The sequence below is a fragment of the Anolis carolinensis genome, chromosome 1 (assembly GCF_035594765.1).
Source record: "Anolis carolinensis isolate JA03-04 chromosome 1, rAnoCar3.1.pri, whole genome shotgun sequence".
NCBI lineage: Eukaryota > Metazoa > Chordata > Lepidosauria > Squamata > Dactyloidae > Anolis > Anolis carolinensis.
In genome coordinates, this window is record NC_085841.1 from 198,934,405 (window position 1) to 198,951,025 (window position 16,621).

The 16,621-nt window shown below is 42.3% G+C and overlaps 1 protein-coding gene across 7 annotated transcripts in view; it reads left to right on the forward strand.

Annotated features, from left to right (window-relative positions):
• The window catches only part of ankar (ankyrin and armadillo repeat containing), a 75,001-nt gene that overhangs the window by 660 nt on the left and 57,720 nt on the right, over positions 1 to 16,621 (forward strand). For 3 of the 7 annotated variants that reach the window (XM_062963583.1, XM_062963601.1, XM_062963612.1), the window contains exons 1-3: positions 435 to 709; positions 8,252 to 8,875; positions 13,759 to 14,196. In XM_062963583.1, coding sequence (XP_062819653.1) covers positions 8,278 to 8,875; positions 13,759 to 14,196 — 1,036 coding nt within the window. In that variant the 5' untranslated portion in view covers positions 435 to 709; positions 8,252 to 8,277. Of the gene's footprint in view, positions 131 to 378; positions 710 to 7,365; positions 8,876 to 13,758; positions 14,197 to 16,621 lie in introns of those variants that run through there. The other 4 variants (XM_062963617.1, XM_062963589.1, XM_062963626.1 and 1 more) reach the window with 4 other exon arrangements.

Below are 16,621 nucleotides of genomic sequence, written 5' to 3' on the forward strand. Positions count from 1 at the left end.
ATCCCACAGAACAAACTCTGTATAGTTGAAGAATATTAACAGCTGCACCTTTAAGAATTGGTGATCAAGCTTCAGTAGATACCAGTTTCCCCATGATAATTTTTTCAGGAGTGAATTTCCCTTCCAAGGGGTAGGTTTCTCTCTTTTACTGTTGTCTCACCCCCGTTCCTAACTATGAGTCATTTGTATGTCAGATTTTGTAACTCGGCGACTTTCTGTACTTTGAAAACAAGGTAGTGATCTTTGTGCTTTCTGGTTAGCATAATAAAGGCATCCTCAGTGGGTGTTTATCAAGTGGCATACACTTTACTGGGATTGGGCCTGCCTCCCATGTGTCCCAGCAGCCATCCTTTCCCCATCTCTTTCTCCCTCACACAGTTGTCCTTCTATATTGTTCCACGGTTCCCATGGCAGCCCCACACCAGTCAATCTCTTCTCCCACCGTTGGTTCTTTGCCACATGGCAGCCGAGGGACACAAAGGACGCCAGGCCAAGACTTGGGCGGAAAAGGAGGAGCCACGTGGCTTCCACCCATGTCACGGATGTAGAAGAGCACCGCGATAACTCAAGTGGTACTTTGCTGGTCTTGTTCTCATTTTCTCTTTCCATCTGCCTAGTAGTTCCTTCATTATCTTGGTCCAAAACACATCCCCATTTAAGATGGGTAGTCAAGCCAAAGGGAATGTACTATTTAAAAGCATTGCACTAGGTAACCATTTTAAAAAAATCTGTTCCTGGTTTGAAAGTGTTATTTCTTGTCTCAATTGTGTGGTACGTATTTTGAAAGTACAGTAGAGTCTCACTTATCCAACACTTGCTTATCCAACATTCTGGATTATCCAACACATTTTTGTAGTCAGTGTTTTCAATATATCGTGATATTTTGGTGCTAAATTGATAAATACAGTAATTACTACGTAGCATTACTGCGTATTGAACTACTTTTTCTGCCAAATTTGTTGTCTAACATGATGTTTTGGTGCTTATTTGTAAAATCATAACCTAATTTGATGTTTAATAGGCTTTTCCTTAATGCCTGTATTTTATTCTATTTTTATTATTAATAATAATACATTTATTATTTCACTCTGATCTTATTATTATTATTATTATTATTACATGTATTATTTTACTCTATTATTATTAAAAGGATACAAGAGCACATTTACATTGTAGAAGATGAGTATAATGATTTAATCATAGTTGGACAGTCTTATCTTAAAATTGAGCTTTATGTAAATATTCAAAAACATTTAACCTACTGATGCCTCAATTAATGTAATTTTCTTGGTATCTATTTTTATTTCTGAAATTTACCAGCCTTGGCTTATACTTGAGTCAATGTTTTTCCAGTTTTCTTGTGATAAAATTAGGTGCCTCAGCTTATATTCAGGTCGGCTTATACTCAAGTATATATGGTAATTGGGTAAAGATAAAGCTTTCCCCTGACATTAAATCTAGTCGTGTTCGACTCTAGGGGTTAGTGCTTATCTCCATTTCTAAGCCGAAGAGCCAGCGTTGTCCATAGATGCCTCCAAGGTCATGTGGCCGGCATGACTGCATGCAGCGCCGTTACCTTCCCACCGGAGTGGTATCTATTTATCTACTCACATTTGCATGTTTTCAAACTACTAGGCTGGCAGCAACTGGGGCTAATAGTGGGAGCTCACCCAGCTCCCCGGATTTGAACCACTGACCTTTTGGTCAGCAACGTCAGCAACTCAGCAGTCTTAACCCGCTGCGCCACCAGCTTCGAACCAGTTAGAAAATAACATTTATAACCCAGGAACAAAAATCATGTTACGTAATGTTTTTCCAGACACAGTCATCCCTCCCCATAGATGGATTCCGTATCCACAGATTCAACCATTGACGGCTTGTAACTATTTTATTTATTTATTTATTTACAGTATTTATATTCTGCCCTTCTCACCCCGAAGGGGACTCGGGGCGGATCACATTGTACACATATAAGGCAAACATTCAATGCCATATAACATAGAACAGAGACAGAGACAGACGCAGAGGCAATTTAAACTTTCTCCAGCTTCCTGAGGGTATGCTTGATTCCGGCTACAGGGGGAGCAGCTGCTTCATCATCCATTGCGACAGCACTTCCTCATTCCAACTGCGGCTGGATGATTTTTAACACTACAGGGGTGTTAACCATTCCCTATGCTACCCAAACCATATAGGTATAGATTATAGATATAGATATATATAAAAGGTTTGGGTAGCATAGGGAATGGTTAATACTCCTGTAGTGTTTAGTTTTGCTGTATGTGCCCCTGTTCAGAAGATTTCACCTCACTTTCTGTCCCTGTGAGAATATATATATCTATATATATAAAAGGGTAATGAAATTTCGGCCTAGGACAAAACAACAAAACTACACATCCCAGAAACACTAAACTTGGCAGCACAACCCCTCATCCATGCCTCATAGAATCATAGAATCATAGAATCATAGAATAGTAGAGTTGGAAGAGACCACATGGGCCATCTAGTCCAACCCCCTGCTAAGAAGCAGGAAATCGCATTCAAAGCACCCCCGACAGATGGCCATCCAGCCTCTGCTTAAAAGCCTCCAAGGAAGGAGCCTCCACCACAGCCCCGGGGAGAGAGTTCCACTGTCGAACAGCTCTCACAGTGAGGAAGTTCTTCCTGATGTTCAGGTGGAATCTCCTTTCCTGTAGTTTGAAGCCATTGTTCCGTGTCCTAGTCTGCAGGGCAGCAGAAAACAAGCTTGCTCCCTCTTCCCTATGACTTCCCTTCACATATTTGTACATGGCTATCATGTCTCCTCTCAGCCTTCTCTTCTGCAGGCTAAACATGCCCAGCTCTTTAAGCCGCTCCTCATAGGGCTTGTTCTCCAGACCCTTAATCATTTTAGTCGCCCTCCTCTGGACGCTTTCCAGCTTGTCAACATCTCCCTTCAACTGTGGTGCCCAAAATTGGACACAGTATTCCAGGTGTGGTCTGACCAAGGCAGAATAGAGGGGGAGCATAACTTCCCTGGATCTAGACGCTATTCCCCTATTGATGCAGGCCAGAATCCCATTGGCTTTTTTAGCAGCCGCATCACATTGTTGGCTCATGTTTAACTTGTTGTCCACGAGGACTCCAAGGTCTTTTTCGCACACACTGCTGTCAAGCCAGGCGTCCCCCATTCTGTATCTTTGATTTCCATTTTTTCTGCCGAAGTGAAGTATCTTGCATTTGTCCCTGTTGAACTTCATTTTGTTAGTTTTGGCCCATCTCTCTAGTCTGTCAAGATCGTTTTGAATTCTGCTCCTGTCTTCTGGAGTGTTAGCTATCCCTCCCAGTTTTGTGTCGTCTGCAAACTTGATGATTGTGCCTTCTAACCCTTTGTCTAAGTCGTTAATAAAGATGTTGAACAGAACCGGGCCCAGGACGGAGCCCTGCGGCACTCCACTTGTCACTTCTTTCCATGATGAAGACGACGCATTGGTGAGCACCCTTTGGGTTCGTTCGCTTAGCCAATTACAGATCCACCTAACCGTAGTTTTGTCTAGCCCACATTTTACTAGTCTGTTTGCCAGAAGGTCGTGGGGGACTTTGTCGAAGGCCTTACTGAAATCCAGGTACGCTACATCCACAGCATTCCCTGTATCGACCCAACTCGTAACTCTATCGAAAAAAGAGATCAGATTAGTCTGGCATGACTTGTTTTTGGTAAATCCGTGTTGACTGTTAGCAATGACCGCATTTGTTTCTAAGTGTTCGCAGACCACTTCCTTAATGATCTTTTCCAGAATTTTGCCTGGTATTGATGTGAGGCTGACCAGACGGTAATTGTTTGGGTCGTTCTTTTTTCCCTTCTTGAAGATAGGGACCACATTCGCCCTCCTCCAATCTGCTGGGACTTCTCCCGTTCTCCAAGAACTCTCGAAGATAATTGCCAGTGGTTCTGAAATAACTTCGGCTAGTTCCTTCAGTACTCTTGGGTGTAGCTGATCTGGCCCTGGGGACTTGAATTCGTTTAGAGAGGCCAAGTGTTCCTGGACAACTTGTTTCCCTATTTGGGGTTGGATTTCCCCCAATCCTTCGTCCATTCCGTGTTCCTGAGGTTGAAGATGGCTTTCTTTTTCTGAGAAGACCGAGGCAAAGAAGGCATTAAGTAGTTCTGCCTTTTCCCTGTCCCCTGTCGCCATCACCCCATCTTCTCCTTGCAATGGCCCTATCGCCTCCTTTTTCTACCTTTTTCTACCAACGTAAGCAAAAAAGCCTTTTTTGTTGTTTTTTATGTCCCTGGCAAGCCTGAGCTCATTTTGCGCTTTAGCCTTGCGAACCTTTTCCCTACAGGTGTTGGCTATACGTTTGAATTCTTCTTTGGTGATTTCTCCCCTTTTCCACTTCTTGTGCATGTCACTTTTGAGCTTTAGCTCAGTTAGAAGTTCTTTGGACATCCATTCTGGCTTCTTTGCACTTGTCTTATTTTTCTTCTTTGTTGGCACTGTTTGCATTTGCGCCTTGAGTATTTCACTTTTGAAAAACTCCCATCCATCCTTAACTCCCTTGTTTTTTAATATCGGCGTCCATGGAATGCCGCTCAGTAATTCCTTCATTTTTTGGAAGTCAGCTCTCTTAAAGTCGAGAATGCGTGTTTGACTTGTCTTACTTTCAGCATTCCTTTGTATTGCAAAGTCCAGGAGCACATGGTCACTTGCCCCTAAGGATCCAACCACTTCAACTGTATTGATCAGGTCTTCCACATTTGTTAAGATTAGATCAAGAGTTGCTGATCCCCTTGTTGCCTCTTCTACCTTCTGGACCATAAAATTATCTGCAAGGCAAGTGAGGAATTTGTTGGACTTTGTACTCTTGGCTGAGTTTGTTTTCCAGCAGATATCGGGATAATTGAAATCGCCCATGACTACTATATCTCTTCTTTGTGCCTGTTTGGTCAGCTGTTGACAGAAGGCTTCATCAAGTCCTTCATCCTGACTCGGAGGTCTGTAGTAGACACCCACGACAAGATCTTTTTGAGTCCCGGTTCCCTTGATTCTTATCCAGATGCTTTCAAGCTGGTTTCCCGGATTACAGTCTTGCATTTCTTCTGCAACGTAACTGTTTTTGACATATAAAGCTACTCCCCCTCCTCTCCCCTTTGTTCTATTTCTGTGAAAGAGGTTATAGCCCTCAATGGTTAAATTCCAGTGATGGGAGTCATCCCACCAGGTTTCAGTGATGCCTATGACATCGTATGTGTGGTGCTGTGCTAGGAGTTGGAGTTCGTCTTGCTTATTTCCCATGCTCTGAGCATTAGTGTAAAGACATGTAAGCCCCTGTGACCTCCCCTCGAACTGTTTATTTGGGATTATTGTGCTCTCTGTACTTGGTCCTTGCTGTGTTTGTGCAGCCCTCCGTTTAGCCTTTTGGCGGTTCCCTGTGGTCGTGGGTAATATAGTGTTCGCCAGGCTGTTGTTCCCCTCCCCCAGTGGATTTAGTTTAAAGTGCGCCTGATGAGGTTTGTGAGTCTGTGTGCAAAAAGATGTTTTCCTACTTGTGTGAGATGCACCCCATCGCTTGCCAGTAGTCCATCCTCTTGGAAGAGTAGACCATGGTCAAGGAAGCCAAAATGCTCCTCTTGACACCATTTTCTGAGCCAGTTATTGACCTGTACTATTTTTCCGGCCCTTGTAGAGCCATGTCCTACAACAGGGAGGAGGGATGAAAAGATCACATGTACATTATACAGTTTTAGCTTTGTTCCCAGAGCTCGAAAATCATTTGTGATCTTTTGAAAAGTATGCCTAGCGGTGTCATTGGTACCTACATGAATCAACATAAGGTGGGGAGGGTGATGGGGCTTTAGGAGCCTGCTGAGCCTCTGAGTGATATGGTGTATTTTTGCCCCCGGGAGGCAGCATGTTTCTCGAGCCATCCCATCCGGTCTGGAAATGATGGCTTCCGTTCCTCTAAGGAGGGAGTCACCTACTACCAAGACCTGTTTCCTTTGAGGATTGACAGGGTCCCTTTTGTGCAAGACAGTGTGTATGTCCCCTGAAGAGTGTTCCTGTTGAAGTGAATCATGTAGGTGTAGAGTGTTGTCCTCCTCCTCAACATCCCCAGTGCATTCATCAATGACAATCCATTGAGATACATCCGAGAGCCCATTACTCTCCCAAGGATGTTCCTGTTGCTCCTGGTCTATGATTGGGGATGGAGCATTTGCATGATTACATAAGTGTGACTGTGGTGATGCACTGTCCCCGTCAGGGCTATCCCCTGCGCATTGATCCAGGGTGGTCCACTGAGTGGTATCTAAGAAACTGTGGTCCTCCACAAGATGTATTTCCTGATTGTATGTTAATGATGTAAGAATTTCAAATCTGTTGTGTAAATGCAGCTGAGCAGAGGAGTTCTGCGGAGGCTGCCTGGTCCTGCGTCTCCTTCTATGGGTGACCTCCTTCCAAGCCTGAGGGTTGTCTACCTTTGAGTTGATCTCCTCATAAGGTTCCTGATCATGGTCTTGGTGGTGTTGGTGTGATGCAGTCTGCTGATCTACAGCAGCGTGTTGTGCAGTGTCCAAGAAGAGCTCGAGTGCCTGAATGTCCTTAAGGGTCTTAATACGGTGCTCGAGCTGTTGGATCCTCTGCTCCATCAGAGTCATCTGTTTGCATTTGGAGCAGATGTAGTTGTCTAGTTTTTGTGTGAAAAAGCGGAACATGCCACAGCTGGTGCATGTGATGGGAATGTTTTGCTTTTGTTGCATCTCTTGGTGAGCGTGGTGGCCAAGTGGGATCTTTGTACAGTTAAGTAATATGCACGCACTTTATGTGCAAACTGCAACAAACCACCTCTTTGTGTATTTGTTTATGTTGCTTTGTTTCCTGTATGTACTGCAAAGGATAGTTAGTAAAGGTGCCTTTTTCCTGGCTTTTACCTGGCTCTCTTTCAACACAACAGTCACACAACAGTTAGACTTTGACCACAGGAGCCAAGCCCACACTCAGTTTAAAATCTTAGCCAAATCTTAGCCAAATCCTACCTGAAGCCAGGGAGCAAAAATGTCCTCCTGCTGCCTCTGCTTTTGCGAGAACCAACTGCCCTTCTGGGATCAGGCTCTGGCAGAAACTCACACTGGCAAATAAAGCTTTCCCAGAAACTCAATTAACAGGGGACAATGCCTGCTGTCAATCAACTTAAGTACCTGGCTCTCTTTCAACACAACAGTCACACAACAGTTAGACTTTGACCACAAGAGCCAAGCCCACACTCAGTTTAAAATCTTAGCCAAATCTTAGCCAAATCCTACCTGAAGCCAGGGAGCAAAAATGTCCTCCTGCTGCCTCTGCTTCTGCGACCTCCAACTGCCTCTGCTTCTGCGAGAACCTCGATGTTCATACAACAAAAAGAAAAGAAAAATAAAGTCCTAATTAGAGGGAGAGGAATAATTGCTTTCATCCAATTGCTGCCAGTTAGAAGGCTAAGCTCCGCCCTTGGTCTCCTAGCAACCCACTCACCCCAGGGGACAGGCAGAGTTAGGCCTCACTTAGGCCTCTTCCACACTACCTATAAAATACAGATTATCTGATTTGAACTGGATTATATGGCAGTGTAGACTCAAGACCCTTCCACACAGCTATATAACCCATTTAGAATCTTATATTATCTGCTTTCAACTGGATTATCTTGACTCCACACTGCCATATAATCCACTTCAGTGTGCATTTTATCCAGCTGTGTAGAAGGGGGCTCATAGAAGGGAGCTTAATGTCAGGGGAAAACCTTTATCCTTTACCTTAACTACCACCAATTCGTCAATACTTTATTTCCCATACCACCATACTTCGCCACAGCAACGCGTGGCCAGGCACAGCTAGTGTGTGTGTGTGTGTGTGTGTGTGTGTATGGCTGGAGTTACACTTAAAAATGTACCTGTTCTGACTTTCATACAAATTCAACTTAAGAACAAACCTACCGAACCTATCTTGTTCATAATTTGGGGATTGCCTGTATATGAGTCTAGGATCAATGCAGAATACATTAGCATTATTAGCTTTTTAACAGGATACTGAGAACAAGCAGCTCACAAATAATTCATAAACCTACAAACCTAAGAAACTGCCCATTCTCTATCATCTCTGTGTCTCAGATAATCGTTTTTTGTTTCCAGAAAATCTGTTAGATTTCTATTTCCTGTAACTTGAGGCCTGTACTGATATATCTTCCAACAAAGAATTTGCTTAACTATCAGTCTATCTCTTTATCTAACTATATTTAGAAGAGCACCTTGGAAACATCTGAAGAATGCTAAGACAGATCAAAAAGCTAGCACCCAGGAATGAGCAGGCGGACGAGGCTGCCTATTTAGCCCAGTTAGCAGCACAAAGAAATGCCACCGCCTTCTTTGAGAAGTATGAGCGGAGTGAGCTTCAGGAACTGCTCACCATGTCATTCTGCAGCTGGTTGGCATCCAAAGATGACTTGCGCCGTCCCTTAGACCTTCCCAGTGGACTTGTTGAGGAGATGAAATCCTTCACTGTCCAGTCTGTTATTTTGCTGGCCCCGGTAGAGCCTGGGCTCGCTCTGGACTGTAAAGAAATCCACCAGATGATCAGGGAGTTATCTGTTGGGGTATTCTGTCTGAATCAAATCCCTTCAATCAGTTTGGATGCCAATTACGATCAGAGCACATCGTGCTCACTCGCTCCAGCATATTTTGACACAAGGATAGGGCAAATGTTAATCGCTGTTGACTACATGCTGAAAGCCTTGTGGCATGGAGCATACATGTCCAAAGAAAAACGGGTCCGATTCTCTGAACTCTGGCGTTCTAGCATGGACATCGATGCAGATGGCATCCCTCAGACAGAAAGAACAGCATGCTCAGAGTTTTGTCAAGCTGGTAAGAATAATATGTAATGTTAGTTGTGTGACAACTGCACAAAATTTTAACTTGTTTTATATATATAATACACTTACTTACTTACTTACTTAGGCGATCTTTCATTGTCTGGATATTATGGCCTTCCAAGTGTAGTGTCTTGTTGGTGGATACGTAGGTGACTGTAGAGCCCTATTCTCGACCTGCATGTTCTTCCACAGTGAGGGGATATGTTTTCAGGCGCAAGGCGGTCCCGGTCAGGGTTGGCTTGACATGCCTTCCTCTTGGCACATTTCTCCCTTAAGCCCTCCATTCATGCCTCTTCAAATTCCACTGCACTGCTGGTCACAGCTGACCTCCAGCTAGAGAGCTCAAGAGTCAGGGCTTCCCAGTTCTTGATGTCTATGCCACAGTTTTTAAGGTTAGCTTTAAGCCCATTTTTACATCTCTTTTCCTGTCCACCAACATTGCGTTTTCCATTGGGAATATAGTAACTGCTTTGGGAGATGGGCGATCGGGCATTCGGACAACATGGCCAATCCAGTGGAGTTTTTTTTTTTTTTTTAAATATTTTTTTTATTGTTGTTTTGTCATCTTATCCCACTCCCACCCTCCCACCCTCCCCTCCTTGTACATACACTTTATACAACAAACTACAGAAGTTACATTTGAAATATCAATCTCAATCTTAATTTTTCCACTCCACATCTTAGTACATTCTCTAAATAGTTCTTAACTGGTTCCCACATCCCCTTGATTATTGCAATATTTTCAATTTTATCTATATTATTCCATTTGCAATTTGTGATTTCTACATTTAACATATCAATTATATACTTATACCAATTCGTCAGAGTCCATTTTGTTTTATCTTTCCAACCGCTCACTAAAACAATTTGTGCACATGCTATTAATTTGTCAATCCCAATCCAGTGGAGTTGATGGCGTAGGAGTATCACTTCAGTGCTGGTGGTCTTTGCTTCTTCCAGTATTCTGACATTTGTCTGCCTGTCTTCCCAGGAGATTTGCATGATGTTTCAGAGGCAACGCTGGTGGAATCGTTCCAGGAGTTGAGTCTGTCTGTAGGCAGTCCACATTTCACAGGCTTATAGTAGGTTTGGGAGGACAATAGCTTTATAAACAAGCACCTTGGTATCCCTCTGGATGTTCCGATCATCAAACACTTTCTGCTTCATTCAGAAAAATGCTGCACTCGCAGAGCTCAGGTGGTGTTGTATTTCAGTGTCGATGTTGACTTTTGTGGAGAGGTGGCTGCCAAGGTAGAGGAAATGGTGAACATTTTCTAATGTTTCACCATTAAGCTGTATTCCCTGGTACTAGTGGGTTCTTCTGACCAGTTGTTGGTTAACTCCTTGACATAGCCTCAGAGTTCACCCCAGTTTAAGGCTCTTCCCATGACCTTGTAGCACCTTAATCTTCCTTCTTGTTTACAAGTTCCACTCAGTGCACTTTGCCCAGTTCATTTTATGTTTTTATTGCTGTGTTTTTCATGTGTTTTATAATGATTGTGATTTTAATGCCTTTTAAATTTATTTGTGTGTTTTGTAAAACTGTATATTGTATGCTGGTTTTATATCTGTAAGCCGCCCCGAGTCCCTCTGGGGAGATGGTGGCGGGGTACAAAAATAAAATTATTATTATTATTATTATTATTATTATTATTATTATTATTATTATTATGATTCCTGGCCTTGCAGAGGGATTGGCTGGTGCCTGCTGGAAGAGCACTTTGGTTTTCTTGATGTTCAATGAGAACCCAAGCTTCTCGTATGCTTCTGCAAAGATGTTTAGAGTGGCTTGTAGGTCTTCTTCTAATGCGCACAGACTACGTTATCATTGGCATATTGGAGCTCTATAATAGATGTTGTTGTGACCTTGGTTTTGGCTTTCAGTCTGCTGAGGTTAAATACCTTGCCATCTGTTTGATAGATTATTTCCACTTCGGTTTCCATGCAAGGGGAAGGAAAACTGCATATAAAGCAATATCTATGAGAAAGCCTCTGCCAGTTTTACAGTTTAGGCACGTACATTGTTGTTGTTGTGTGCTTTCAAGTCATCTCTGACTTATGGTGACCCTAAGATGAACCTATCACGGGGATTTCTTGGCAAGATTTGTTCAGATGAGAGTCTCCTTGTTTTCCTCTGAGGCTAAGGCTCCTTCTACACTGCCATATAAAATCCAGATTATCTGCTTTAAACTGGATTATATGGCAGTGTAGACTCATAATCCAGTTCAAAGCAGATAATGTGGATCATCTGCTTCGATAATCTGGAATTTATGGCAGTGTAGAAAGGGCCTAAGAGGGTATGACTTGCTGAAGGTCATCTGGCTGGTTTCATAGCTGAATGGGATTCAAACCCGTCTCCAGAGTCATAGCTCAAACTTCTACATCCTGCTGGTTCTTGGCATATACAAACACAAACTAGAAATACCGGTAGATAGACCAGTATGATATTCCATCTGCTTTGAGTCCAAAGGCGTATTAGTAAGGGTTGGTTTAACTGGAAGATAATACTCAAGTGTCAATACTGACCCAACTTTATTTGCAGACAATTAATGCATGTTAACACTTGGTAACTCCAGATGCTGAAATACATATTTATTACTTAATTCTATTTAATCTTTTTTAAAAGACATTTTAAATTAAAAGGTATAAGCAGCAGATGATATGAATGATCACAGTCTCAGAGCCCAGGTAGGCTTTTCCCATCCACATTCTTGTCATAACATAATTACTATTATTCTCATTGTTCCCAGCTCATAGGGTCATCGTTGCTTTTTTTTCATGTCAGGAGTGACTTGAGAAACTGCAAGTCGCTTCTGATGTGCAAGAATTGGTCATCTGCAAGGATGTTGCCCAGGGAACACCCGGATGTTTGTTGTTTTACCATCCTTGTGGGAGGCTTCTCTTATGTCCCTGCATGGGGAGCTGGAGCTGACAGAGGGAGCTCACCTGCTCTCCATGGATTCAGACTGCCAACCCACTGCGCCACCAGAGGCTCCAATTATTGCAGCACTGGCTGGAGATAGTAAGATTTTTAGTCGTACAGATCTGGAGAGCACTGAATTTTGGAAACCTTGTCAAGAAAGTTACTATAATTTACAGTAGATAATGCTGAGATAATAGAGGGAGAAAAGTATGATCTGGTACAAGGTCTCTTCTGAGCCTGGGAAAATTGTACTTAAGACATAGCCACACATGTCCTATGAGCTCAATCAATTCAGGTGGTGGTGTGCCCTCCAGAAACACGAGTAGAAAGGAATATATAATTTCATATAATTCCCTGATTTGCCACTATCAAAATTAAATCGAGCAGCAGACTACTTAGCCATCATTTGTATAAATAATAAAGTAGGTTTCCATGTATTTAAATGGATTCAAATGACAAGAAAGGAGATCGCAACTAAAACTAGAGAGAACTTCTTGATAATAAGAGCAGTGAAAGATGCTGGATTCTCCTTTGTTTTTAAACAGATATTAGATTACCATGTCTCAGGATACTTTAATTGTGGATTCTTGCACAGATGGCTCTTTGAATCCAATCCATTTCTATATTTCTGTACAGATTGAGCATCCCTTATCTAGATTTCTGAAATACTCCAACTTTGTCCACATGGGTGGCTATAATAATGAACCTTTGTTTTCTGATAATTCAATGAATACATATTTTGTTTTATGTGCAAATATTTTTTAAATATTGTATAAAACTACTAGCTTTGCCCGGCCACGCATTGCTGTGGCTTATGGGAATCATTTGTTGGCCAGGTGGAATAGCAGTGAATAGACTTGCAGCCTCCAAGCCTGGCCGTTTTCTGGAGTAGCTGGAATAGCACCCTCAATCAAAGAGCCGCTGTGAAGCCTGGATACTTCCTTAGTAGGGGAATCCTTGTTTGGCCAGCTTGAACTGCACTGAATAGTCTTGCAGCTTAAAAGCCTGGTCACTTTCTACATAGGGCATCCTTGCTAGGCCAGGTTGAGAAGTGTTAGTTGGCTCTGGATTATATGAGGAAGTGGAAGAGGCCTGATTGAAGTGGCCCTGGGCACCATTAAATGGCTGAGTGGGTTACTAGGAGCCAAACTGGACGGAGCTTAGCCTTCTAACTGGCAGCAATGGGAAAAAACAATTATTCCTCTCCCTCTAATTAGGACTTTATTTTTCTTGGTTTTTTTATGTCTAAACACAGCGGGGATGACCATGTCTTTTGTGGCCAAGTTTCGTGGGTTTTGGGTGTTTAGTTTCGCTGTTTACTTTAAGTTAGAAATGGTCAGAACATATATAGATAGATAGATAGATAGATAGATAGATAGATAGATAGATAGATAGATAGATCGATCTTCAGGCTATATGTGTAAAGTGCATAGGCAACATAAATGCATTTTGTGTATAGTCTTAGATCCCGTCTCCGAAATATCTCCTTATGTACATATATAACAATAAGGTATTCCAACATAACAACAATCCTGAAATCCAAAAACACTTCTAGTCCCAAGCATTTTGGATACAGGGTACTCAACCTGTTCAGTGTGAGCCTTAGCACTTTCAAATGCAGTTCTCTGAACTTTATTTGTATTACATTTTTGCACACTATTTATATTTGTTTCAGTTCTAAAGATATATCCATGTATTGCAGAATGTATTTATATTTTGACAGTACGACAATTTCATCAATCAACAATTTCATTTCCCCACACTCCAAAAAATATTCCCCTCCTTTAGAACTATTCCTGGCATCTTTAGGTCCTCCAATGTAATTTCATGGTATACTTCCAACTAAGGCCTACTATTATCCAGAGTTTCAAGTATCCCTGTGAATACAAGGGTCGTACTGTGTGTGTTCTTTTACACTTTAAAGAGCCTTTGTGTCCATTTGTGTGATATAGGCCTAGTTGATATTTCAAAGGAGCCAGATTTTCGAGGAATCTATGATGAAAATATGAATGAAGACCCAACTTATGATCCTAACAGCGCAGAGGAGAAAAAAATCTTTATGCAGTTTGTGGAGTACATGCTCCTTAAACTGACATTTGGAACTACTGAGATCCAGCAACATGAAAATTTGTTCTTGTTTGATTCTGCATATACCGTAACTAATGCCATAAGGGTGACCGAGGACCGTCTTGATACCGTTTTATACCAGAGGTTGCAACAGCGGCTAATTCTTCAACAAAAACTTGTGAGAAAACACTTAGAGAAAAAACCAGAAATCCGGAATTATATAGCATACCTAAAGCTCCTAAGCTTTCTTATTCCATTTATTGTCAGTTTAAAAAGAAAAAACAAAGTTCCAAATTTAAGTCGGCTTCTTCAGCCTTATTCAGGTAAGATTATATTCTGTCTTTATATTGTCAGATCTCTCTTAGTCTGTCAACAAGTTCTAATGTGTATGGGTTTAGTATTAAAATATTTGTTTTTATGTGTAACAAGCCATGGACAGTCATCTCATTGAGTTGGTGAACCTATGTTGTACTATTGTAAATTGCAGATGGTTGGGATCCATACCGTGTTTCCCCGAAAATAAAACAGTGTCTTATATTAATTTTTGACCCCAAAGATGCTCTAGGTCTTATTTGCAGGGAATGTCTTATTTTTCCATAAAGAAGAATTCACATTTATTGTTGAACAAAAAAATGAACATTTATTATATATTGTACAGTGGTTGTCACCACAAACCAGCATAAACAGACAAACTGTGAATCCTATGAAGAATTTCTTGTTACTACCATTATTTCCATGTACATCACTCTATGGTATGTACATTTACCGATCCTGCACTCTCTGGTGTTCTGTTCAGTGGGCATGCTTCCAAACAAAAACTTTGCTAGGTCTTACTTTCGGGGGAGACCTTATATTTAGCAATTCAGCAAAACCTCTACTAGGTCATATTTTCTGGGGATGTCTTATTTTAGAGGAAACAGGGTACGATAAGACAGGAAATATCTTGTGGCATCTGTAATGGCATTGAGCCTCTTAGCCAGCCATCTTACTTTCCTACAGCCTTATCATAAAGGCCAGGAGCCGCAGTGGTGCAATGGGTTAAACCCTTGTCCCGGCAGGACTGCTGACCTGAAGGTTGGGTTGCTGACCTGAAGGTTGACAGTTCAGATCTGCAAGATGAGGTGAGCTCTCATCTGTCAGCCCTACCTTGCAGGGACAAGAGAGAAGCCTCCCAGGTGTCCCTGGGCAATATCTCTGTAGATGACCAATTCTCTCACACCAGAAGTGACCTTCACCGTGTTCTCAAGTCGTTTCTGACATGATTAAAAAATCATAAAGGCCAGGTGAAGCGGGACGCATCTGAGAGGAAAGAGAGAACAAAAGGCTGAATCTGTTGCACTAAGTGCAGCTCCCTCCCTGAGATGCTTTCTTATTTATTTATTTATTTACAGCATTTATATTCCGCCCTTCTCACCCCGAAGGGGACTCAGGGCAGATCACATTACACATATAGGCAAACATTCAATGCCTTTTAACATAGAACAAAGACAAGACAAACATAGGCTCCGAGCGGGCCTCGAACCCATGACCTCCTGGTCAGAGTGATTCATTGCAGCTGGTTGCAGCTGGCTTGCTCTCCAGCCTGCGCCACAGCCCAGGCCTACATCACATTTCTACATCACAAGGGAACGCCATGCTGGCTCCAGTGTTTGGGGGGAAAGTGTCTGGCGATGCTTTCACCCAAGTTGGAAATGGAGCCTCCAACAGAACTCACACATGTGATGTCCAGCATGGGGCTTCCTCCTCTAGACAGGGTGAAAACATTCTAGGACACTGAATTCACATGGTCTGATAAGGTCCCCAGATACATATGCAGTCAGAGCAACTCCTTCTTTAACTGAGCTGGAGAAAATTGATATTTATTTCTAAGGAATTTGCTATCCCTTCAAGATGGTCTTAGTGACCCAAATACTTACCAACTGTCCTTTGATGACCTTATCACAAGGGGGGGGGGGCTGTGTGGCGAAACGGCAGGTGCGGCAACACTTCCCGTATCATACAGTGGAAGTGTCACTCAACCGGGGCAGAAGGGAAATCTCCCATGTTTAGAAGAAGTATCCTAGAACGCTTCTACTCGAATTGGGTGTGGGGACTCTGCCAGAAGTTGAGGGGCATCATGTGATGGGCTGCGTGCCCATCTGTCCCTCAATTGAGGCAGGAGCATCCTGGGATGCTAAAAATTCCTCATGTCCTTAGTCTGGCAAGGACAACCTTGGCTAATCTTCTGCCATCCCACTTTCTTGTTGCTTTTCAAATATCGCTCCCCAAGGAGATCAGGCAGGCCCCTACCCTTCTCTCCTTCTGGAAGAGCCTGAAAACATGGCTCTTCCAGCAGGCCTTTGACAACTGATCTAGTAAGATTGACCTGTCGCCTTCCACTAATAGTCCCGTATGTATGCTTCTCCTAGCACTTTTGATGGCTATGACACTTGGGATAACCACTCCTCCCTGATGATATTGACATAACTAGCACTTTTGGCCCAGTTTCCTACAGATCTTATCCATTATTTTATCATTATGTATTGTATATGTTTTTATAACTTGTTTTATTGTTGTTTGATTTGTTTTGACTGCTTGTTTTTATATTGTTGATGACTGGGCTTGGCCCCGTGTAAGCCGTCCCGAGTTCCTTCGGGGAGATGGGGCGGGGTATAAGAATAAAATAATAATAATAATAATAATAATAATAATAATTATTATTATTATTATTATTATTATTATTATTATTATTATCATATCCTGATTTCC